At 41.4% G+C, this 23838-nt stretch overlaps 1 protein-coding gene and 2 long non-coding RNA genes across 3 annotated transcripts; 1 reads left to right on the top strand and 2 right to left on the bottom strand.

Annotated features, from left to right (window-relative positions):
* Window positions 1-1534: 1534 nt before the first annotated feature.
* Kdm5 (Lysine demethylase 5) lies at window positions 1535-17552 on the bottom strand. Its single transcript, XM_022852263.2, has 14 exons — window positions 17067-17552; window positions 11215-11405; window positions 10848-11064; window positions 9664-10635; window positions 9402-9550; window positions 8464-9276; window positions 8099-8243; window positions 7423-7712; window positions 6839-7238; window positions 6415-6631; window positions 5618-5853; window positions 4573-4938; window positions 4263-4477; window positions 1535-3920 (listed from the first exon to the last, which is right to left on the bottom strand). The coding sequence occupies exons 1-14, from the start codon at window positions 17211-17213 to the stop codon at window positions 3695-3697; spliced, it is 4584 nt and encodes a 1527-aa protein (XP_022707998.1). The 5' UTR covers window positions 17214-17552; the 3' UTR covers window positions 1535-3694.
* On the bottom strand, window positions 13205-15830 carry LOC111271463 (uncharacterized). Its single transcript, XR_002686878.2, has 2 exons — window positions 14867-15830; window positions 13205-14428 (listed from the first exon to the last, which is right to left on the bottom strand). It is a non-coding gene; the product is annotated as an uncharacterized LOC111271463 (long non-coding RNA).
* A 3817-nt stretch (window positions 17553-21369) lies between the features above and the next one.
* Window positions 21370-22846, top strand: LOC111271462 (uncharacterized). The gene is made up of 3 exons (XR_002686877.2): window positions 21370-21890; window positions 22291-22466; window positions 22717-22846. It is a non-coding gene; the product is annotated as an uncharacterized LOC111271462 (long non-coding RNA).
* The last annotated feature ends 992 nt before the right edge of the window (window positions 22847-23838 follow it).

The following is a 23838-nucleotide window of genomic DNA, read 5'->3' as shown; positions in this document are numbered from 1 at the left end:
AAAAGTGACTACGTACATTGATATTGCTAAGTATCCTTCAATGCTAGCGTCAATTTTAATTAGACAATGTTCAGCAATCCTCGCTCTTCTCAAATGCGAATCTATTGGATTTGAGACTCACCATTTGGTAATACAATAGTTCCACAGATGCATCGCTGAAGCCTCGACTATCGAATTCGCTGTTTTCGCGCAACGTGCGCCATGAAAGCCTTCGAAAGCCAGTACTTGTATGGGATTTTCGACATAGTTCGATGCGAGCAGTCCGGCCGTCAAGGGTACCCAAAGTTTTTGCCTGTATACATTTGGTTTCTAAAGGAATTAAAAATAGAAACGTTTATAAGGAACAACCAACTAGCTAACTTACACGTAAGTTACAGATGTACCAAATTTATATGACGACGGGGGCTGGTGCAGTCATACTATAAAACAATATGCACGGATCATGCTGTGTTTTTCCTAAACAGTATTCATTTTACCTAATAGCTTTGTTTTGATAGAAAACATGATTTTTTTTTGTCATATCCTGAATGACGTTTAATAACTTTTATTACACTTTGTTTATATTTGCATCGTCGTCTTCGTTAAACTCGTGCCAATATCTCTCAATTTCTGCATGCTCGTGTACTGCTCTCAGAATCTATTTTCTTTTTGTTTCCTGTTTCAACTTCGGGGCTTAGCGGCCTATCGGTCGGTGATGCACTCCCAACATATCTTATTTTGCTGCTACTAATCTATATGTATATATATATATATATATATATATATATATATATATAATACTACTAATATATATATATATTAGTTCGCTTACAGGGTGTCTCAATTGTGGGATTCCCTGAGCATGGAAGTAGTGTGTTCTGCAAGTGTGCGTCGTTCGTCCATCCGTAGTTCATTCAGTTGTAGGCAGCCTATCGGCGCTTAAAGTTACCTTTACCGGTTCAACTTCTAAAGCAACATCGGACCAGTGTCCAGGGCACGTAAGACTGATATCAGCCTCACTCCGACGCTATTTTTCCCATTCGCTCCATAGAAGATGACGAGAGACATTTTCATGGTAGGGCTATCTACCTCGTACAGCTTCTGTTCTCTTGCATCAATTCCTCTTGACCGTGCCTGTTCACATTTTCATTACACACTGTATACATATGTAACGAAGGTGTGAATTATGTTTGCAACGCTTTTTCTAGTTTTTTTCTAGAAGGACACGACAGACTAATTCCAGTCGATGACGTGGTACCTCAAATATATTTTTCCTCCTTTCTGGATGTATTTGCGATAACCATCATCACCAACATTGTTCTCGACATATTTCTTCAATATTTACTACCTCTATCTATTACTGTTTGTGTGTTTCTATGTATCTGGTAGTTAGGTGCGGCTGATACTTGAGGACCCCAGGCGAAGTAAAGAGGAGGAGTACTCCGTACGCTAGTCCATGTTCCATTCTACGTGAATGTCTTGAACGACTTCTCTGCGTCAAAAAAGGTCATAGAGATCAAGAAAACTAGGCCGACCAGAAAGTAGAGCTCACACGGTGGTTGTCACTGCACTGCGGCGGTGGCTTTCATTCATCTTTTGATTTATTGCTATTTTTATCGCTCACCTGTATATGAGGATTTATTTTGCAGCATGATCTCCATCTAGCAGGGTTGCATTTATCCAGAAATGATTCAATACAAATGGTTCCTCCTAATTAGTTATATTGCCACCACAAGTGATACAAATATTACCGGATAGGACTAGAATTATTAGAATAATTTCCATTATTAGCAACGATAACAGGCAATCGTAATTATCACAAAAATGATAATCATGGGTATTAAAATACGATATGAGGGAGTTCATACGGATGGGGCGATCTTAGTAATTGCAACAATTTATCCATCAGTTATGATTCCTGTCCTACGTGGGTTCCGTTCGCTCACTGTTATATTTATCTAATAATTCCCTGAAATCTGTTCCTATTTCTGATCCAGGACAACTTCCCGACGAGTTGGAGGCTGCGCGTTTCTATAGTTAATGCTTATTTTAGTTCATTCATGTTAGCAGTATCTATCTTATCTCCGTCGTAAAATCGCTAACGACGGCGGCAGAATGCTATGTCAATCACTATTTTCTTTAGGTTCATGGAATAAATAGGTGTCTGCGCGGGTCATTCTATTATTTCTCTAATTTTTATCATCATATATCCACTGAAAATTTCGCGAGGCATTTAATATATAGACAAAATAGTGTTTATAATATGCGTGTGCACATGTTCAGTTATGCATTTCTATCATTGATGCCGCTATCTATTAATATAATCGGTAGGTCTATCACTGTATAATTATATTACGACGATCAAATTAGTGTCTTTGGCCTCTATTTACTGCAAGCTCCGTCGCTCTTTTTAAGGTTTGGTTCGCCCTTCGGCCTGTTGTATTTTATTGGGCATAATAATCATTGTCATTTAGATGACAAATTATCATTAGCTACTAACTGTGCTTTACTATTACAAGCTTACCCTCAGAATAATAGTAAATAATAATTGTTATTACTACCAAGAAATACGATGATTAACTAATTAGCAACTTCTGCCTGCCGAACCATTTGCCTTATTCCTCACCTTCGAACATTGTATCAGCGGCATCAATGAACGGCCCTATTGTGACATGTCTGTATCAGTTTTCTCCGCTACTAAATATGCTGTTTTATACTGCTAAACTTCGAAAGCTTAACCTGTTGATTTTTAAATACAATCTTCTACTAAACGCAGTATGTTTATCTTTTTTCCATCAAATCCGTACAATAATTGTCCACATTGTCATGACTGGCGATATCATATAATCAACATATCTTTGATCTCCTCATATTATTCGATCGGTCTCTATATATATGCATATATATATATATATATATATATATATATATATATATATATATAGTTCTCTAATAGTTACAATAATGATCATATTATTGATGTCAGCTGTAATAGCTATCTGTCTCTTTGCAATAACAGCACAAGTTTATCGTACATTATATACACGCTATACAACATTCCCCACGCCTATTTCACAGCCATTCTTCTATTATCTTTTTCGAGAAATACCAGCCAATTTATAGAGTTCGCAAAACAGTCGTTGTGGATTCATAGAATCATTCTGAATCTCCCGTTTCGTTCTCTTAAATCTTTTCTAATCACCACTTTTTCCTTTATAATAGAACAAAAGCTGCTTGATACTCATGCTCTGAATCGTATCCTACTCCCTTTACAAATCTTTGATAGGCTACCTTGCGAAGCCAAAAAAACTGTTCCAAAATTTGTCACCACATAGCGCCAATGAACAATTCATCCTTACTCACAACATTTTTAACAGCCACTAAGAAATCGGTCAGCACGACTGATATATTCATCAATAAACACAATCAGTTTGAGTTAATTCTTGGGGGGCACATATACGGACAGTTTCGCTTGTTTTGTTTTACCAGGAAGGCGCCAAATTTCCTGTCAGTCCTTGGCCAATGTTCCCGAAAAACCCGAACTTTTGAGCGACCTCTGGCATTTCTTTGGGGACCCACATACTCTTCTCCCATCCAAATTCTTACGTTCAACTCATTGTAATAAAAAAACCGTCATCTGCGGCGCTCCACACTTTCTGCTTCGATGCTGATGTTTTCGCATCGATCTCTGTTCGTGCAGTCACTGGGCAAGACTCTACCGGGAGTCTAAGGCTGATCGAGATGAGCCCGCCTGTAATTTTCCACCTGCAGCTGATGGTTCATCTTGACCGCTACACACGCTGCAGATGAAATCGTCATCCATTTGATGATCATCGGGAAGGCCGACACAGCGCATATGAAACCATTTGTCACAGCCACCGTCGCACTGCACCCAATTAACAGCCTCTCCTTCTGGGCGCTCACATTGGTCGGCTGAACACCTGAATGCAACAAAACATGCAAATCGTTAAATGGAAATCAAGTATGAAACCTGAAATAAAAGGACTGATGATCTAAACGTTCTCCGTTACACTTGATTTGCCGTTCGTTTATTCTGTAGAGAATGTGCCTAATCGTATTACAGCCTGTTGCTGGCTATATAATTTTATCCTTAAAAGGTAACAATCGTATTAGTAATAATCGTATGATTTTTATTCTTCTGATATTTTTTCTATCAGTCAACGTGGACATGATATAAACATAACACGTTATAAGTGTTAATAATAACAATTTATGTGACGTTACATCAAGTCTACATAACGAAAAATGAAGCAACCACGAACTTGTCTTCATCGTCATCATCTTCTTCGTCACCACCGCCCGACGAACTATCCTCGTACTCCTGAACGCTCAAGCTGACTGCACCTGCGGGCGCCTGGGCTCTTCGTCTCCGACCATCTTCAGATGCCGAACCGGGTTTCCGGCCCCTCTTACGTGGACTGTCTTCCGCGCTGTCGAATCCGCTTGCTGACAGAGGGGGCAAATTCGATCGAGTTGACTATGCATGGAAGCAAACGACCGCAATTATTAGACACAATCTTTGGTACCCAGTTACCTGAGCAAATGCCTCGACAGCACGGCCATGATACATACCGAGATTACTCTCCAAAGAGACATGGTTTCTTCCAAAGATACTTCTAGCAGATCACCCTCCATCATGAGGTCTTCGAGTTTGGCAAGAATATCGCCGGGTAAATGAACCAGAGGCCTTGAATAGTACCAGCCTTCTTGTGCACCTGAAGAGTTCCTCTTAGCCGCAAATCCGTACGTTGATTCAAGGTGTTCAAGTTCGCCTTGCTGTATCATCATAGCAATTTGATGCAGCTTCTGCACAGCGCCGATTACCTCCCGACCCTGCAACGCTTGTCGCGCTTTGTTTTGCCACAGCATTGCGCGTTCTGTCAGCCATTGAAGAGCCTCACCCTCCACCACGCGAACGGGAAGGTTTTCAAGCTGTACCTACACATGACCCAAAACAAGAAAAGAAACATTAGAAACGTTTTTATGTCGCGGTCAGACTGGACTTTCGATTTCACTCCTTTTTGGGTGGCCTATATACGCCGAATTTGAGAGATGTGCGTCGACAAGTTAACCCATAGGGGTTAAGGTAAGCTATATGCTTTGGTGCAGATCTTTGTCCAGGATCTGTCTTCTTGACTAAATAATAGTTTTGCTTCCATGGGGCACTATGAAAGATAAGCGGCATTCCCAGCACCAATTAGATGGTGTCTCACCTAACACATTGTATTTGATGTGTGCCTATTCGATTATGAAGATAAGCACTTTTACAGCAACAGAAATGAAGCACAGCATTAACAGATTCCAAGTTTGCGATGACGAGCTGGCTAACGTTTAGAGGGAATTTATGCTCCAAACCAAAATGTACAATTTTACAGGGTACACTACGTCAAGAAAGGTCGTTTTTGGCACCCATCGTTCAGCAGTTGTTTAGGAACATGCTAACTAACCATTTTCGTAAGTCGCAACATCGTGGAAACTTATGTAAATGTCTTTGGCCAGCACATAGGTACACATATCAAACAAAACATGCGACAAGCCAGCTAACTCATCCAACGTGGCCAATCAGTTTTCATTAAAAGATACAAAATTCACTAATAAACGGTAGTATAGAACATACGAGCAGATGGAGAATTGTCTCAAGTCGAGGTCTTCGGCCCCTTTGGCACCAGACGCACAGAAACTTCGGTGGAGTGAGATTTGTTGTGCCTGAATAAGTGCTACGAACTTGAGATTTCCCGCTACTTTCTCCAGCGGAGCTGCTTCCCTCACCGTTTGCTCCATTACCGCCGGTTGGTGAACGGTCACCTGGCGCTCCTATAGCCTGAGCTATACACGATGGTGGAACACACGTCACTAGAAAGCAAGAAAAAATCGAAAGTTTTTTCAATTTCACTTTTCAAGGGTTACATCACTATAAAATTGCGTGCAATTATTACGACTTTTCTATGTACATGATGTCAGCGCAGTGGACGCCATCACAAGTGATAAATTATGTTTTCTATTTACGTAGCAATTTTACACTCGCATACCGATTCACACAGTTCGTTCAAAGGGTAAAAGCCTTGAACAAAATCTTTTCGAAACAATCTAATCCCACAGAGTACATTTATATTAGAGAAAATTCTGCAGATCTGCAATAGCCAATTTGAACACTAATTACGATCCTTTAGGTAATCTTTCTCTACTCGTCTTGACTGAAAAATTCCTTTTAATATATTTGGATAAGAAAGTCAGTGCCTTCAAGTGGCAAAATAATAAAATGATGTTAGGGACCCTAATAGTAGACTTCGCGACTTCCGTTACGTGAATGCTCAGATATACTAAACCATAATTAGGAATTCGAGTCGGTCCATACTTAAAACAATTCTTTCCAACTTAGAATCATCGTTGTTTGTGATGCACTCTACTACTCACAATGGAAGAAGTCATTGCACAACACACATTGAAGCATATTTCGAGTGAAAGGTCTATGACAGATACAGTGTTTTTCTTCAAGAATCGATAAATCATCGCCGCTATTGCTGAAATTGCCGTTATTTGGATGACGGCGCTGCCTGCGAAGCTGATTGTGCCGCCGTAATCTACGGTAGTAATCCAATTCCTTAGCAGCGGCAGCTTCGAACGCCTCCGCCTTAAACAACAACAATTGAGTGGAATCATCAAGCTTTAGTTACTCGACAGTGACGTGTAGTTTTTTTTATCGTGCGAATGTCTGAGTTTACGAATCCAGTCCATACCCATGAGTGACAACACTTCGCCTCAGCAATAGATTTTTCAATTCTATTTTGTTCTTTATATTCTTATCGCACAAAATTATGTATAAAATATGAATACTCACAACGCTGATTTCATCCTTTTTATTAATTCGCACACCCCTTGAATTTAGCGGATCGTCTCTGGGACTAAGGATATCGAGAAGCTGAAGACCAGCTGGCGTATTTTTTTTCATAAACGTTTTTGCGGCTCGTTCTCTCCAAGCGCGGGCGCCATCGATGATCCTTTCAAGATTTCCCCAGGAGGGTTCTAGTCCAAGTTGAATGTGCTTTGCCTTGTTCATAAGAGCTTCTAGCTGTTCAAGATATGGGTGTCTCTGACGGCTTGTAAGTTCTTGCATTTGTTCTACCCAATCTTTCGCCTTGAAAAATGCTTCTTCAAGCAAAAGCACTGATGGTAACGTCACAGGAATCTTCAAGGCTTCTTGTAAACGAGGTTCCACGTCGGCAATGCATGGTTTCGGCCTATAATACAGACAACATAGTATCACACACAAAGGCTAGGCGGTGCGTCTATTATAAACTTTCTAAAACCACTAATCCGTCATTTGCCTTGCGAATAACCATGAACAAGTCCTGGTTTTTATTATTCCGCTTAATGGCTTATTACTGCATGTACAACAGATGCTTACTAAATCGTTTGCCTTACTTAGCCTTCAGAGCCTCAGCAGCCCAATCATCGCGCCTTTCGCAATCTACAAGTAGCTGTTGTAGTTGTCCGGCACGGCTCTCAACATTGCGATGAGGAGCGAGATTGACACCCTCTCGCAGAAGGCCTCGGATATCCTGTAGGCTGACTTCGACGGCATCTTCCGAATTTCTTCGCGCCGCCAGCAGACGATTTACCCTACGAAGCCAACCAACTCTTTCCATTTTATGCCGTAACTGTGTTAGTTGAGGTAACTCCACGTCCAACGATTCACCGCGAACAGTCAACTCCTAGACACACACCAAAAAAACGAAACAAGTTCGTCTGTCACATCTGTTCGCTAGAGGGCATCTACGTAAAAGACAAAATTGTATTGCAAAGCAAATCCTACGATCCCACCGTCTCTAACAACAAACACGGACTAATGATAATCAAATGTTTTTTTTACAATACGACGTGCAGCTTTTTGATGAAAAACGACAACAAATAAAATACTGGATTAAGAAACGAATATTTTTAACAGACCATATTTGTCTCTCTACTCTAATAATATGTAAAATATGCGCAGATTGAAGTCTATGTCGCTCCAAAATCAAGGGGCTGCCATACAAACAACTGGAATTGTCCTAACAGTTCCTAAAACGCGATACCGATACAGAAATTAAGATAGGAGTACCTTGAGCTTTTCAAGCGGAATAGACTCATCGAAGTCATCCATCTTAAGGAACCCTTCAGCCTGTGTGCAAAAATTCTCGACATTATCCATCAGGCCGCGAATAATCGATGTTTCTTTGATTGTACACTGCATTGTCTGCATTTCCCTAAAAACGAAAAACAGGTATCATCTATAGTCTTCATTGATACACAGACGGAACGTAGAAATTACTATATCACTACATTTTAGATGCACTTGCAGCTCAAGCCTTATTCGCGGATATTTCGTATTAAACCTAACAAATAATTATAGGCATACGTGATGAGATTTAATATGACGTAGAACATTACAGTTCTATACTTATGTTGTTTGACAATTCTACTTACTGGTAAAACTTAGCCAGCTCTTCCTTGGTCAGCCGTCCAACTGGCTGATTGTTCACATCTTGTCGCCGTGTTCGAACTTTAGTTGCCAACAGCTGCTGTGCAAATTGGGCATATGTCTCGGCCTGCCGCACCGCTTTCTTCAGCGCGGCCCCAACATCGACAGATGGGTAATTATGCTCATTCGCTTCATTAAGCAAGGCTTTAAGGTCTTCAAGACTTGGCTTCGGATTGCGATTTTTGACTAGCAGCTCCTTAATCTTACGCACCCATTCATCAAAGGCCTCTACCTTTCGTCGAAGATTTTCCAGCATCGTCGGCAATTCGTCGAGCGCATATCGGTATTTCAGGATATGTTGCGAGGGCTTGCAGCTATGACAGAGATTCTTTGCGTGGTTAAGGCAAACCATGTTGCTCACCAGTTTCTCATCTTTATTCTCCTTATCTCCACGATGCGATTTCTCTTCGCGACACTGGCACGTTATGGCCGACAAGAAGCACGTTGTTTTGCAAGTGGCACATTGCCGCTCATCGTCAGGGATGATTTCAAAGATCAGTCTTTCTGACTTTGTCACACCCCAATCACTGACCTCATTTCTTAGTTGACATTCACCCTCTACCATATTAAGCATGTCATGAAAGGTGGCCGCCGCCAACCCAATATCTATTTTGTCTGGGTCGGAAGCCATCTTGCATACGAGCTCGTCGTGACTGAATACGCAGAATCGGTTCAACAGAGCATAATGGCGTACGCACGCGCGGCCGATAGGGAGCCAGTCCGCGGGACAAAAGTTAACCGCTTCGGCGAAATTGTAACTGAAAATTAAACAACGCAACCAACAAAAACGTCATGTATACGCAGTTAACTGCGTAGCATATTACGAATCGTTTGTCGAGATAGCGCATGTTGAAATTTTAATGGACCTCACTGAAGAACTCACCCTTGGTTAAACCCGGCGTGATACGCCCTAGGGAAGGTAATAATGAATTCGCCAGGTTTCTGATCCACACGGAAGATGGGCACTCCCGACGCTTGCATCACAGTCGGGTTCATAATTGTCACCAGCTGGTGCAGCAAGTCAGGCTGAGCCTACGTAGCATTTGTTAAAAGGAAACATATGATTTTAGTAAGTTCTATTTTCTGCTGTTTAAGTATTGCCTATACCATACGCACGAATCTTCAATCTGGAAAAGGGGTCTCACCTCAAAAAGTTCGGGTGCTTTGGCCGCCATAGCGGACTCGAACTTTTCTGCAGCATCGCCAGGCACTCCATACCAGGTCTTAGGTTCACCCCAATGAAGGTAATTAATGGAATAGCTCCAGTGATCTTCATTATGCCAGCAGAAAGTCGAGAAGCACATGCCAACATACACCCAAGGTACCTTCATGCCCGATATGTCACTGTCGATGTGCCGAAGTACGGATGCACTTAGATTGGCGAGATTATTTAGATTCCACGGGCATGTGACATACTCACGGTCTTCCGGCATCAGACCTGGTGTATTTTCAGTAGGGAAGCCACTGCCGACTTCGGCTGAGTGAAGATCTGCACCGTACTCGACTGTCACATCTGCATGAATCTCGCTCAGCACCTTCCAGAACTCCTTCTCAACAACTTCAGTACTGATCTTATGAATAGGCATATGAAAGTAATCTCGCTTGAAACGATCCGCCTTCTCACCAAATTCCTGCAGTGTATATTCTTGCCGTGCTTGTTCGAAACCGAATGCTTCCTTCGGCTTGAGAACTTCGCTGGCCACGCAGCCCGGACAACGCCATTCGCCTTTCGGTATATCATTAAGCGGTGGACGAAGGCAAAACGTATGAAAGGGAGCATCACATTTGTCGCACAGTAGCAGTCGGTCTTCATCGTCACCTTTCTCGCATGCCTTGCACATGATGTGCGCAACGGCTTCATCGCCAATCGGCTCATCTTTTGTTTTCTTTTTAGGCGGCGAATAACCTGGAAGCTTAGGTCCGGCACCATAGAAGGCTAGCCGTTTGAGCTCCTTATTGTCGGACACTTCGCCGCCAGCTACGGCGGTCGTTGTACTAGCTCCCTCTTCATTTTGCGATGCATCGCAGTGACGTTTGCTCCGCCTCTGACCGGTCGTGCTTGGTGGTGGAATATTCTGCCGTTGAACAATCTCGTGTGGTACATAATCCCTGTCCACCTATTATGACAACGATGTGTAAAAAAACATGAGAAAATAGTGTTATGACCTATGCAAAGATGTAAAATACAGTTCACTGTAGAGACATATACATGAAAACACCGCCAAATAGTGTAATCTTATTAGGCTTTTGAGTGCCGATCAACGTTACTGACGGCGTACATTATGTAATAATGCAGAAAGGATCTTTGCTGAAATGCATTATTAGTTACCTCTTCAATCTTAACCGTGGGCTTCGCTTCTGGTGCAACATATCCTCCAGTCTGCTTAAAAATATCATACGGCAACAGAATTCGCTCATAATGATTGCGCAGTACTGTCGAAAGCGACTTCACCGGAGGTAGACCCAGGCGCTGCACTACCTGGAACCACTTTCGCTCACGACCGACCTTATGGAAACCGCCCTCTGACTGCACAATACGATGTAACCTAGTCGTGTGGTTGAAGTCGACGACAATCAAATAATCGGTTCGTTACCGAAGTCATAAGTTTCTTTTGGAATACGCATACATCTTCAGAAAGTAATACAAAACGTCTAGAAAGAATACCGCATATTCTAATAAAGACAGAAGCACTTACTTGAAGAGATCGAGGCTTTTACGCTCGACCATAGGTATTTTAAGCGTGTTGCCACGAAGGTGCCAAAATTTGGCAATTTTGTCAAGGAAATTGAGCTTAAGGCGAGAAGAAGCCTCCAGCTCAGACAGTCGCTGAACGCGTGGTGTAAATCGAAAATTATCAACATCGACGACGAACGGGGGCTGCCAATCCTGTAAAAAAGCAATTAAGAATATCGTATCGTTAGCGTGGAACAAAATGAACATATTTAGGAACAATTTTTGTTCTATGTGCCTGACAAATGAGTACACAATGCTTGAACTTCACGTATGGATTGAAGTTTATTACTCATTAATATAACTTATTAAATTCTTTCGTTAAGGACCCAAACTGAATATTCGGTTTTCTTTTAGTGGCAATATTACTCTAATTAAAAAGAATTGATAATACATCTGATAATCCACATGTGACTCGCATACATTTAGCCATATCGTCTGCAATATCAATAAGTGTTTAAGCAGGTAATATAATGGTAATTAAATTCAAGACAAAGTGCATTTTTGTAGGACTCGTATCCTGAGCCTAAAAACAAATTTATGGCCTATTTAAGCGTGTGACGTAGCCTAATCAATTTAAGCGTAAACGTTTTTATGTGTGTAAGATCATCTAGAGTTCCAGGTATCTGAACTAGGTAGGAACAAACCCTTTGCAATTTTCTCATACTGACTTTTCTTCGTACGTTTCCAGAAAACACAATATTTAATTAATATAGAGTAACTATACGTTCATATGTAATAAAGCATATTTTTGCTACATACTTACCGCATAAATCTGCACCAGGAGGAGTTTTTCTGCTGCATTATATTCAAATTTGATATACAATGCTGAAGTTCCACTCAGTCGGTTCTCCTCCTTTTTCAACTATGGACGCTTCGTCGATGGCTAACTAAGTCGTTTTTCAAATGAGTCAAACTCCGTAATGTTTATTACTACTAATTCTACTAGCTAAAATATACGTCGTACATTTATTATATGACGTGTGTGCTACAAATTAAAAGTAAGTCGTTTCGCCGTGAGCTATAAAAGCACTTAGGTCTTCATGTCCAACATGATTGGAGCCATATTCATCCAAGGCTAGTGCAGATTCATGATGATGAAAGTCGCTGCAATGAGAAGGCAGATCGACGAAGTTCATGAAAAACAGGATAGAATTGGGTTGGTACCAGTTTTTCGACTATTTACTGCGGCGAATGTTTGGGCTGAGTCGCAGAACTTTAGAAAGTCTGTTATAGACGACACAGGCGCGTGGGCTTTAGGCCAAAGGCATATTTGCAGATAAGGTCAGCGTCTCTCCGTTTCCCATCGAAAAAGCACTCGTTTTATCAATCGAACATTTCGCCAACATATCAGTAGAGTGGTGAGTTTGCCAATTAGAAAATGAACCAACAAATGGAAAATTGCATAAGTTTATACGAAAAAAATGCTTTATTTAGCCCGGGCCAATTCATACAAATGATGCCGGCCAACCCGATTTAAGTACACCTATTCGTTATATTATAATTTCTTCCCAATCGAAAACGATGCGTGCGATTTTTCTATTCTTCAAGCAATCGTCTTAAAATTTCAGTTACATTTGTATACGCAAACGGTGCATAAAGTGGTTTGCAATTCAAGCGACTTAGAACTTTGAACCATGTTGTCCATAACTGCAAGGCTTCTATCCGCTTTGCATTTAGTAAACTCTTCTACTCTATTTTCAACGGCCTTTATGAAATACACCCGTGAAATCTTGCCGGTGCTTAATCCCAAGAACACTAAGCATTAAAGAGCTAAGGTATTGATTTCTAAGAATATTATTTTCCAATGTAATTCATTCGTAGATCAAATAATTTAACCGTTCTGGTAAAGCTGTTCCATAATGAGCCATTGTTCAGTTTCACTTGTCTATATGCCAGGTAATTACTTAAAAAAGAATAGCCAATATGTAAATACTCAAAAAACTACAAGTTACTACTGCACTTCCTCCATTTATTTTTTTCTCACTGAGAACGTCTTTGGTGAACAAGCTGTATTCTCTGAAAAACATTTCAACGTCGTAAAGCGAAAATCATTCTGATATTTAGACTTGGCCGAACGACGTTAGGCGTTACGCCAGGCGCCTAGTACCATAGCTTAACAGAGCTTTTTTGAAAGATAAACATTGGTCTTAGTTCACTTTATCGCCTTTTCTAGGGACTTTTTTTCATCTCATAACAAGGAAAATGGTCTGAGAATGCAAATACTAAGAGATGTCGAACAGTTCAAACTGATATGAAGGGTTAAAGGCGTTCCCGATACGTGCAATGCTGCCTAGAATGCGTTTCTCCTTATTTGGGTAAATATTTTACAATCTAATTTTCTACCAGATAGATGGCACGTAAGGCTTAGTCCTTCCGAAACGTAATGGCGTACTTGTCATTATCGAAAACGAAGTTAAGGTAAATCCACTTAAAATTATCTGTTTATCAAGAACTGTAAGACTTCCACTTTTGTATATGCATCTCGATATAGACATGTAAACGTAGGCAAAGGAAATGCACTATATTGCTGCGTTTCCGTTTACTGGAAAGTAAACACTTAAATGTACACACCAAGGCCAAATCCAGCTAGGCCTATGTCCGCGACAAATCAAAATTTTTATTTTCACCTAAATACCTAGGATTTGCAGGAGTTTAAGCATAGGATCTTCTTGTATAACCAAACTGAAAAACTTGAAACCAGATTGAGAAAGTTGATATATTTCCATAAAACCTACATTCGTCGTAATTTAACAGGAGCACATTTCAGGCATAAGTTATGATGACGATACGCTTACATTGTTCGTATTCGAAGTGCTCAACCAACAGGAACGAAGCCTATCCCGAATTCTTCCCCTAAAGTTTGTCCTAAGTGAGACCTAAAGTTTGTCCTAAGCTATCTGTTTCTCAACAAATTCATTCGATCTACAAGGCATCGCCGCAGCATCCGCACAGAAATTCCCGTCGGCAAATGAGCGAACAGCAACTGCAAGCAGCCTGTCGCAGTCACAGCAAAAGCGAATCACTCCTTGTCCAACATGTCGGCACCACTGCGACGCCAACGATCACCAAACACATCACGCCAGTCAGTCAGTCAGTCAGCAGCAGCAGCAGCAGCAGCAACACCAGCATTCACTGATGGCGACAGCATCAAGACCACCGACAGCAGTCAGAGTAGTCTTAACAATGACGACGACGACGACGACGACGATAATAAGAACAACAACAACGACAACGGCAGTATAACTAAGAAGCGAAAAACGAGTAAAAGCAGCTGAAAACCGAAAAGTCGGCTCCTGAATAAACGAAAGCAGCACGGACATATGGTTCGTACTTCAATTGAGCTTAATCTATGCAATTGGCTTAAGCACTCGCGATATATTCCTCGCTTCTCCTCACTTAATCAATGGATCACCTCCATGCTAAGGCTTGAAGACCAATGATCCCCCCATTCGCCAACGTTTTCTCCCCAGCCCCCGCATACGCACAAATCGATATATTCCTATGTTCACTGATACATTTACCACAACACGCGAGAACTGACGTCAACAGATTACTTTAAATCAGCAAGAAGGGGGCGTGCCTTGTTTCTTCAATCTATTTTCCCTTGAGCTTACCTCCTAGCCCATTACCCTATATCATACGATTTTGGTAACATGGCGGGCTATAATAACAACAGCAGAAAACCCAGACTGACAAATCATCACCAGCAGCAGTGCACGCCATACACGCAGCATTCATGATGGTGGCGACGCTCCTGGTGATGCTGCTGCTGCTGCTGCTGGGTGCATTCGCTGTAGCAATGGCGGCTACGTGGACCCGTCGAATAGCCACCTATACCCGATAAACACTAGCACCAATTGGGTTGCTGCTACCGCCAAGTCGCACTACCTCCCATCACTCAAATTTCTCCTGCTTCAGTAAAAAGCCAGATCGCGTCTAAGCAGTATCACATTGATTATGATAAGGAACGCCTTAACCTTGGCTAATACTCCTTGACAAATTTGGCTACCCCGTCATAATAATAAAAATCGTTGTCTTCGTCACCGCCATCATAGTTTGATAGGGCAACCGTCGTTTTAGGTTTCACTCGTTAGATATTTCTCACATGGCGTATTGAACATCAAACGCGCCATCGCTAACCTTCGATGATATCAAATTCGGACAGTGTTAAAATGAGGTACACACACCCGTACGAGGAGGAACTACACCCGGTACCATAATTTGTTGAACATGTCACAGCTACGACAATTACAGCTGCATGAATGAATGAATGGATGAAGGTCGAATTAACAAATGCCCTTTATCAGAATGAAGCTCCGATTCTAATCCACTTCAAATCCATATCGTTTACACACGTTTCCAGCAAATGACAGAAACCAAAGTGATACATGAATCGCTTCACGTTGCCAATATATTACCAGCGCTGTACTAAATCTACTTTCCTGCATCATTTAGGTGGACAACACTCACCGCTACTGCTTACTTATAGCCCCATACGAAATTCAAGCATAGGAAGATCGTTTCATTATGGCAGTTGGCCCCTTAATAAACACATAATTTTCTTACGGAGATAGTCATTATTATAGATACGAAGAAAAACAACGACAGTATCATCAACATAACATAGTAATGACAATTAAGGCCACTGGCAAAACCTAACAACGAAAAGGTGGAGCCGTTCATTGTCTTATCCTTACTGCGTTACCACCGACCGATCGAGGCCTCGCGCCGGTCTATGGTCCGAGATAGCCACACACATAATTGAATGCTCTGAAGAATTTCCATTTCAATACGACTTCAAACCGCTTGTATCGAGAAATTGTCCATATTCGGTCAATTCACCATAGGCAAAACAATGACGTGCTTATTTTCCATATATCAGACTACTGCGAATTACTGATCGCGATGCTGAGGCCTAAAGGCGTTAGTGTGTGGGGAAGCGGGGTGTTACCCATTTACGGGCTAACACCTATAACGCTGCGTAGGTAATTGGCCAATAACGACCGGTCCGCTCTTCCCAGGCCAAATTCTCGAGTGAACTATTTCTGCCGGTAAGCCCAATATCGCAAACGTCAGCTATCGGCTGTTCCCCCAGAGTTTATTGGTCAAATTACGTGGAAACTGGTAGTTTATTATGACGCGTTATGGCTAACGCTACATATGTGCAGGGCCGTACGCGTTTCGACAGGCAAGAAATAGAAGTGCTATATCCTCACGTGGAAACCCTCGAGTGTCTGCCCATTTCCACCCCAACTCGAAGAGTCTAAATGAACGCAGACGAGTGCCAATGGCTTGCACTCATTGCCGAGCCTGCTGTTAACATAAATAAATTTTATGCCCCTTCAGCGATTAGGAACTGAATTTTTACTAACCCAAGGTTACCTGGTGGGTCGGCCCTACAGGAGACAACCGAAGTCTGCTTGTTGCTGCTGCTGTCGCTGCTTTATGGCGATGATATATAGAGGCCGCTATGGCTAAAGTGTAGCGCTGACGTGCCTCCAATGCTGCTATAGAAATACAACAGTTAACAAAATAAGCTGGTAGCGGCGACAACACCATCTTTGTAGTGGTGGCCAAATTTAACCACATCCACCGAAATGCATAGGCATAGTCTTTCATATTCGTGATCCTTCGAACGAGTCGAAGGCTAACCTTTACGTGAAACACAGTGCAACTGGTTAATATAGCCAACAGTTGTTGACTACTCCACTATATCGACACCAGCAGCAGGACACAATAACATCTATCGGGACAAAACACGCACATTTGTAATTTTTTTCTATCTACAATAGTCACTTTTTTCACGTAACGTACCTTTGGTGGGATCACCTTGCAGATGCCGGACGTTTCGGCGACATGGCGAATCTTAGCAATGTATGCCAATGGATCTTTAAAGTCCTCGGCAGTAGGTTCGAACACATGACACTGCGGAGGGGGCACAAATTCAGTATCGTCGGCCATTATTGTGTTCCCTTTGCAGCTGGTCGTTCCGTGGGCCCTGGGGCCGACCGCTCGCCGAACGAAAACCGCTTCCCTCGCACGAGAGCAGCGATGGACGCGCTGCAGAAAAAAAAACCAACGAGAATTTCACACTTCCGGTGGTTAAGCAAAATTTTCGATCGTCTTTTTTCAGAACACCCGCACAGAACTCCTAAGCAGACAGGCGATTGCCTCACTCACTGCGCTGAACTGAACTCGACTCAGCCAGTAGCAAGCCTACCACTAGTACTACCACTGTCTGTCTGTCTGTCCGTCTGTCTGCTCGCTTACTGCTGTTCGCTTTCTTGCTCTATCTATACATCTATTCACTGCTGTCTATGTCTGTGAGTGTGTATGTGCTGCTGCTGCTGCGGGCGTTGCGACTGGTGGTGCTGCTGCTACTACCGCTGCTTTTCAAGGCGGCGGCCATATTCGACCACACGAACCGCGGCGTACCACAAGAGCTTCACAGAACGTACCACTGCCGTTCAACAGAGAACTCGACACACCGGCTGCATCGCAGAGACACTCCAAATTCATATTGATCATCGTAGCCATGCAGATAGGGCACACGCGCAGGCACCTAATCAAATAGGCAATCTTGAATTTACCTCATGCGCGATTCCCGCATAGATAAATGTATTTGGAAATACATACGCTTAGGCAAATTAGTACTCATAAGCAGAATACAAGCTTGACCGTACACCTATTTAATAATGCAGTTGTGACCTCTTATGTCGCTAGAATAGGCTTATTAGTGAGTTTTAAGCGATTTGCCCCCAGCTCCAACTGGCACCGGCGTTAAATATAGTACAACAAGTGAAGTACTTGCAAAAACGCTCATTAATACTATCTTATGTGACATAGGCACGTCAGTTACACATTGCACTTAATGAGCAAGGCAGAAACTATAGTCATAGGATTTTTTCGTACATTCTATCTGCCTAAGAGGTTAGAGCCGTCTTGACTTGAAGTTCATAACATTTTCTCGAACCATATTGCGCGCCACATATTTAAATTTGAAAAAAAATACCATGGCAGACAACATGTTAAACTCTCTAAATGAGCGCAAGTAAATGCAGTCAGCAGATTGTTTCAAATTTACTTGACATACGGTAAGATTTTACAAAAACAAACATGTATATGTGTGTATAGTTCTATATATGATCAACGTCGCTGCTGATTGTGTTTTTATGCGGAGATGTTTGTACGCCTATAGAAGCTTCCGTATAGAAAGCAGGAGATCTAGCGCGGCGCGAATTGATGTCAGTGGTACCTTCTGTGGTTCGCTTCAGGTTGCCACCAGCACATCTGCAACAGCGGGCAAACAGGCGGTGATGCTGATAAGCGTTCGCCTGCAAAACGGGCCCCATCCACACAACAAGCAGCCGTCAAAGCATAAGCACAGGTAGCACCGGACGACTGTGGGGAGAAAGAGAGAGCGCCTAAGCTTATTGGCGTGCCGTTCTTTCTACAGCTTAGAAAGGGCTCGAAAGATGGCTGTGCTGCTAATGTAAGCCCGATCAACTCTATTGATACTAACGCGTATAAATATATGTCCACATATATAATGACCAGTCCGATTACAAACTACTATTCAGCATTGTCATATAGCAAATGGTATTTATTGACTGCGGCGCTGTCTACCATTCGTGGGAGAGAATAGGGCAGCGGTGTGAAGCGGGGCAGAGAGGGTGCTGATCGTGATCGTCGTGTCAGTGTCGTCGGTACGGTGGTTTCGAGCAGAACTGTTACTCAGGCCACTTGCGACACGCGTCAGCCTCCGTTGTAACATATTAATGATATTGATATAAGTATCACGAATTAAGCAGAACTTTTTTTATTTTAACTTTGTTTTCAGTAGAGCTGTAAACGTTTTCACACTGGGCGTTAGCAGTTTGAATTGAATTAGATACCAGTCGTCCTGCTTCTGCCGATAAAACACGCCGTGGGCAACTCGTAATTATACTAATAATGTAAAATAAGTCTCGGTGTCAATATAACTATAGGCCTATTTTTTTTTTTTTGCTTTTTTCTTCATGATATATGAAAATACATGAGGGTACTTGCTCTCTGCCTGGCCTAGTGCTTACGGTACAGGAAACATGCAAGACAAATACCGAGCTCAACTCAAGCAGCAGTACATGAACGAGATTATACATTTTATGTAAGTCACTTAATAATGAGCCAGTTTGCACATAATGAAATAGTTTAAAAATGCGATCTTTCAAGGTATAGTTTAATGAATATTGCTGTTTCTGTAGCCTTTTCCCTCTTGCTTCTAAAAGGTTTTGATCCCACCTAGAAAGGATGGATTTCGGCTGGCAGGAAGACCAACATTGCCAGTTTTACCCGTGAGTTTCTTTGTACCGCATCATATCAGCGCACAATGAGGTGGAACCTCAATAATTCCATTAGGTGAAAGATCTGCTCGATCTGTACAAAGATATGAGGCCACATGCCTCTTTCAATTTTCATGTAATGTAATGGCTTCTGTTGGAAAGCCGAAAGCAACTGACAGGTCACAAATGAGAAATCGCAGTCATCTTGCTGAAGAGGCAATCTAACGTTTTTTATATCTTTCAAAGTTCTCGGTCTGAGTGGCTGTTTGTCATAACAAAAAAAAGGGTTTTGTTTGCGGTAAAACGCGACGGATAGCGCGACTCTTAGGTCGCGTGTTTTTTATCCATGGCATATTTTATTTAATTACTGCTTTACTTTCGTCAAAAAGAGTAATATAACATTATGTCTATCGTATATTCTAAGTTTACGAAGGTTCTTACCATTAAAAAAAGTGGCGCCAGCGGCACAACGCGTAGATTTACGCTACCGTAGTTCAAATTACTAAGTCACAAAGTCATATGAGCTAGTAATTCTATCATTATCATCATCAAATACTCGATACAAATTTACGTCACAACAACTGAATATTGTCGTCGCCCAGAGGCTGTCGTATGAGAGCGAATAAGTAGGTCAACCCTTCGCTAAATCCCTAGACGGCTATTCACAAGTAATAACTTGCGAGGGTGCACACCTGAGCGTGTGTTTGTTACGGGCTCAAACTTAACTGATGCGTAAAATATGTTTAACATATTCTTTCTTTTTTGCCGCGATAAGTGACCATTCCATTTCAGTTATAGATACAGTTGCGGCATGGAAGTTTAGCTGGGCGCGCATGGTGTATGCACGTCAGACGAATCCGCCTAGCTAGGTAATTTACCGTGCCGTCGTTGAAATATCAAACGACAGAAAAATTCACTATACCTGCTTGAACCAAGGATGACTGGCGTAGGGGTGCTTTTTGTCTAACATCATTCGTGACCACTGTTCTCGTTCTGCTTATCTGTTAGAATTAATCACATAATTGCATTGTTTCTGTATGCACTTAAGTATGTGTTGCCTGAAACTTTTCTGAAGCTAATGCACTTGTGTCAACCGTGCATTAGGTTTCAGGTGTTGTGGTACGCTAGGCGATGCTGGTTCTTATTAGGCGAACTTAGGTCATGCCGAAACTAGATTTCCTTACTTATTACTAGTGATTCATTTTATACAATCAGGCATAGCGCTAAGATTTGGAGTCCTCCGTATACCTGTTTGATGTTGATCTACAAAGAGAACGTAAGTGGGTAGTTCGTAAGGATCACCAACATGGAGTATAGTTAATAACATTTGTATAGTAATGGCGTACGTGAGTCCTTTTGATTTGCAATGAAACACGTAACTTATATGTGCCACATCGGTGGGGACGTGGGGGAGGGTCGGGGAGAACGAGTGTTTTTTATAAACAGAATTGTTTCCCGTAGCAATGTAGTAATAGATAGACAATATTTGTTCTATCTATGGCACGTCTTATTGAAGCATTCGGGCAATGCATCTTGATATAATGCTACTTTCTGTTATTACATGTTGATTTTTTTGTTTCACATTCTTACTATTGTTGCACTAACAGGCCCTTAGGAATTTGTTCTCTTATTTAGATCGCTAATAGAAGTGATGCTTGTGGTATTTTCCAACAGTAGTGAAAATAAAACTTAATTTACACTAACATTGACGCTTATGAAATAGGTCCACGAAAGTATATAACCACTACAAGAATACCTAGGGAATGATAATCGATTAGTTCTCGTTCAGCAGCGGAAGATCTGTTCCTCTAAACTATAATATCAATACAAATAAAAACGAATGGCAACGGGTGGAAGCCTTTTGAACGATTCAAGCCAACCAAAGTTCTTGCGTTAAATCAGACTTCCACCCAATGTTCTCTATGTTGCCTTTGCGAGAAAACTTGCCTTAATCAAAGAAGGTATTATTGTAGATTCTGGCTTCATACCCGTTGTCGTATAAGAAGCATTAATTATTGTCTCATATAAAACGCTACAGCTTGGTGGAGCTTCAACTTCGTATGACAAATGGTGCCTAAATGAATGAGACTTCCATCGAAGAAGCGAGATATTTCTAAATTTCAATTTCGCGCGTCCACCATCAAAGCGGCTCTCACGCGTTGTCAGTCAGCTGCATCAATCTGTCAGCTGTCGTCTCAGATATGGGATCATGCTGTGTTTCCAAACGTGTACTCATTTTGGTGCGATAATTTTGTTCATAGGACGATCATCAGATTGATTTCATTCACGATTGAAATGGAAACGTTGAAGTTCAAAGGTATCTATTGCATTCGGTAGAACCAATTACTTTTTATTTTTTTTTATGTTCGTATGATTAAATTATGTAACTAATTTTTCGTCAAAATAAAAAGTAGTATACAAATGCTAGTCGCGTTATAGTAAAAATTGCGTTGAGACTCGTGTGCAAACTGTTTTAAAGTGATAAAGAAAAAAAGTGTCTCGCTTCAAATGTTCCCTTTACTAAGGGAAAACTATGGCATAATCTAGTTTATACATAATATTTTTTTTTTTATAGAGAGGCTTGCGTTTCCGAGTGGGCAGACAATTCGCTCATAGCGTTGCTTTGACAATGTTCGAAGTTCTCTGGCGTCATAGTCATAGTCATAATATCTATTTCGTACCCTTATGTCTCGGCTCTAAATCATTCTCTTGATTAGGACCGTAACTTGGCATCCTTGTTAAGTGTAAGCTGACTATTCACACGGTACTAGTACATTTACATATATGTACTATAGACACGTTGTGGTTTGGGTTCGAACCCGGGCATGAACGGAGACTTCGTTTCGTGCTAGGAGCCAGCCGTCTGTATGATGCAACACCTAACAACGATACCGTATGTAAAACTCGAAATATAGGGGTGATTGGATAGTGAAGCGAATGTTGCGTCGTGGCGAGGACATTACTCGGTTTAAATACTATTAGAACATTTTTTTAAACAGAAACGCCTCACAGCTAAATTTGATTTATATGAAAGATTTGTTTTCGAACGAAGGACTTTATTCAGGAATGTTACCTTGACACTCAATATTCATCTTTTTTAATTTTAATTTAACCTTTTTTTTAACACAACCTTTACTTACTAGGTTTTTAACACAAACTGGCTAAGCATTCGCAAGTAGGACATCGAATGATGAAACGGAACGCCCTATACGGGAGATCTTTTCTTTGACCTTTGTGAGTATGTAACCTCTATAAATCGGTTGTCGACTTTGTTTACGGGCAGTCCTTACTGGTGATTCGTGATCCCGCCTACGTATCATAGACTAATGAAGGCCCGGAGCAGGAAAAGGGTCAGGAGACCGCTACTTATACGCCCAACCCAGCATCACGTGTATATATATCGGATCTGTTACACTCAACAACGCGCGGAACCACTTTTCACGCATTTCGGCATTTTGGGACGATGTTAGGTCAGAATAATCACTATCTTTTCCAGGCCGCAGACAGTTACATGTGCTTGAAACGAACTAGGATCCTTCAAAAGGAAGTGTCCTTCCAATGTGTTGTCGTTCTTACATTTCAATAACAGCACCCTGATCACTGTAGTTCCATTGTAGTTGTTTGCTTGACTGGGTTTAGCCATACCATTAACATAATAGCAAACATCATAAGTAAATAAATAACAAACATGCCTCCATAATTCTAGTCTTGAAATGATGTCATCGTGCATCAAAACGCGATGATTTCATTACTTCGCTAAATATGTCCCCAAGCCTTTTCTAAAAGCTTTAGCGGGTCAGCTCTTCAACCTACAAAAAACAGCAGTTTGTCATGAAAGCAAAATCCGTCGATTTTGAGTTGTAGCTTCCGAAAATTAGTTCTACGTGTTGTAACGTATTTATTGACTGATAGCGTGCTTTAAGCAGTATAAAAACAAAATGTAACTCAAAGGTGTACCTTCTTTGTTTTCTACGTTAACGGCAATTGCAGCTCTTGAAGGATTACCAGGTGAAAAACGAGAACTCGGTAACCTAGAACTTATTTCGAAAATCTTGCTTTACAGCCAAAAGCTGAACGTTCTGTTTGCAAATATAAAAAATCAATAGATTTCTAGATTTTCTCGAGGCTGAGGGAGCATTGTTGTCTGTCAGTAGACTAACAAACAGTAATTCTCAATAATAGAAAGCAGCAGGAATTGCGGTTAGTAACTGGTTTTATTGTAACCAAGTTATAAACTAGTCCTAAAAAGACAGCTATTCTAACGC

The sequence above is a fragment of the Varroa jacobsoni genome, unplaced genomic scaffold (genome assembly GCF_002532875.2).
Source record: "Varroa jacobsoni isolate VJ856 unplaced genomic scaffold, vjacob_1.0 contig00643, whole genome shotgun sequence".
Lineage (NCBI taxonomy): Eukaryota > Metazoa > Arthropoda > Arachnida > Mesostigmata > Varroidae > Varroa > Varroa jacobsoni.
Note: the sequence above shows the minus strand (reverse complement) of the source record. Positions and strands in the feature narration are given on the sequence as shown.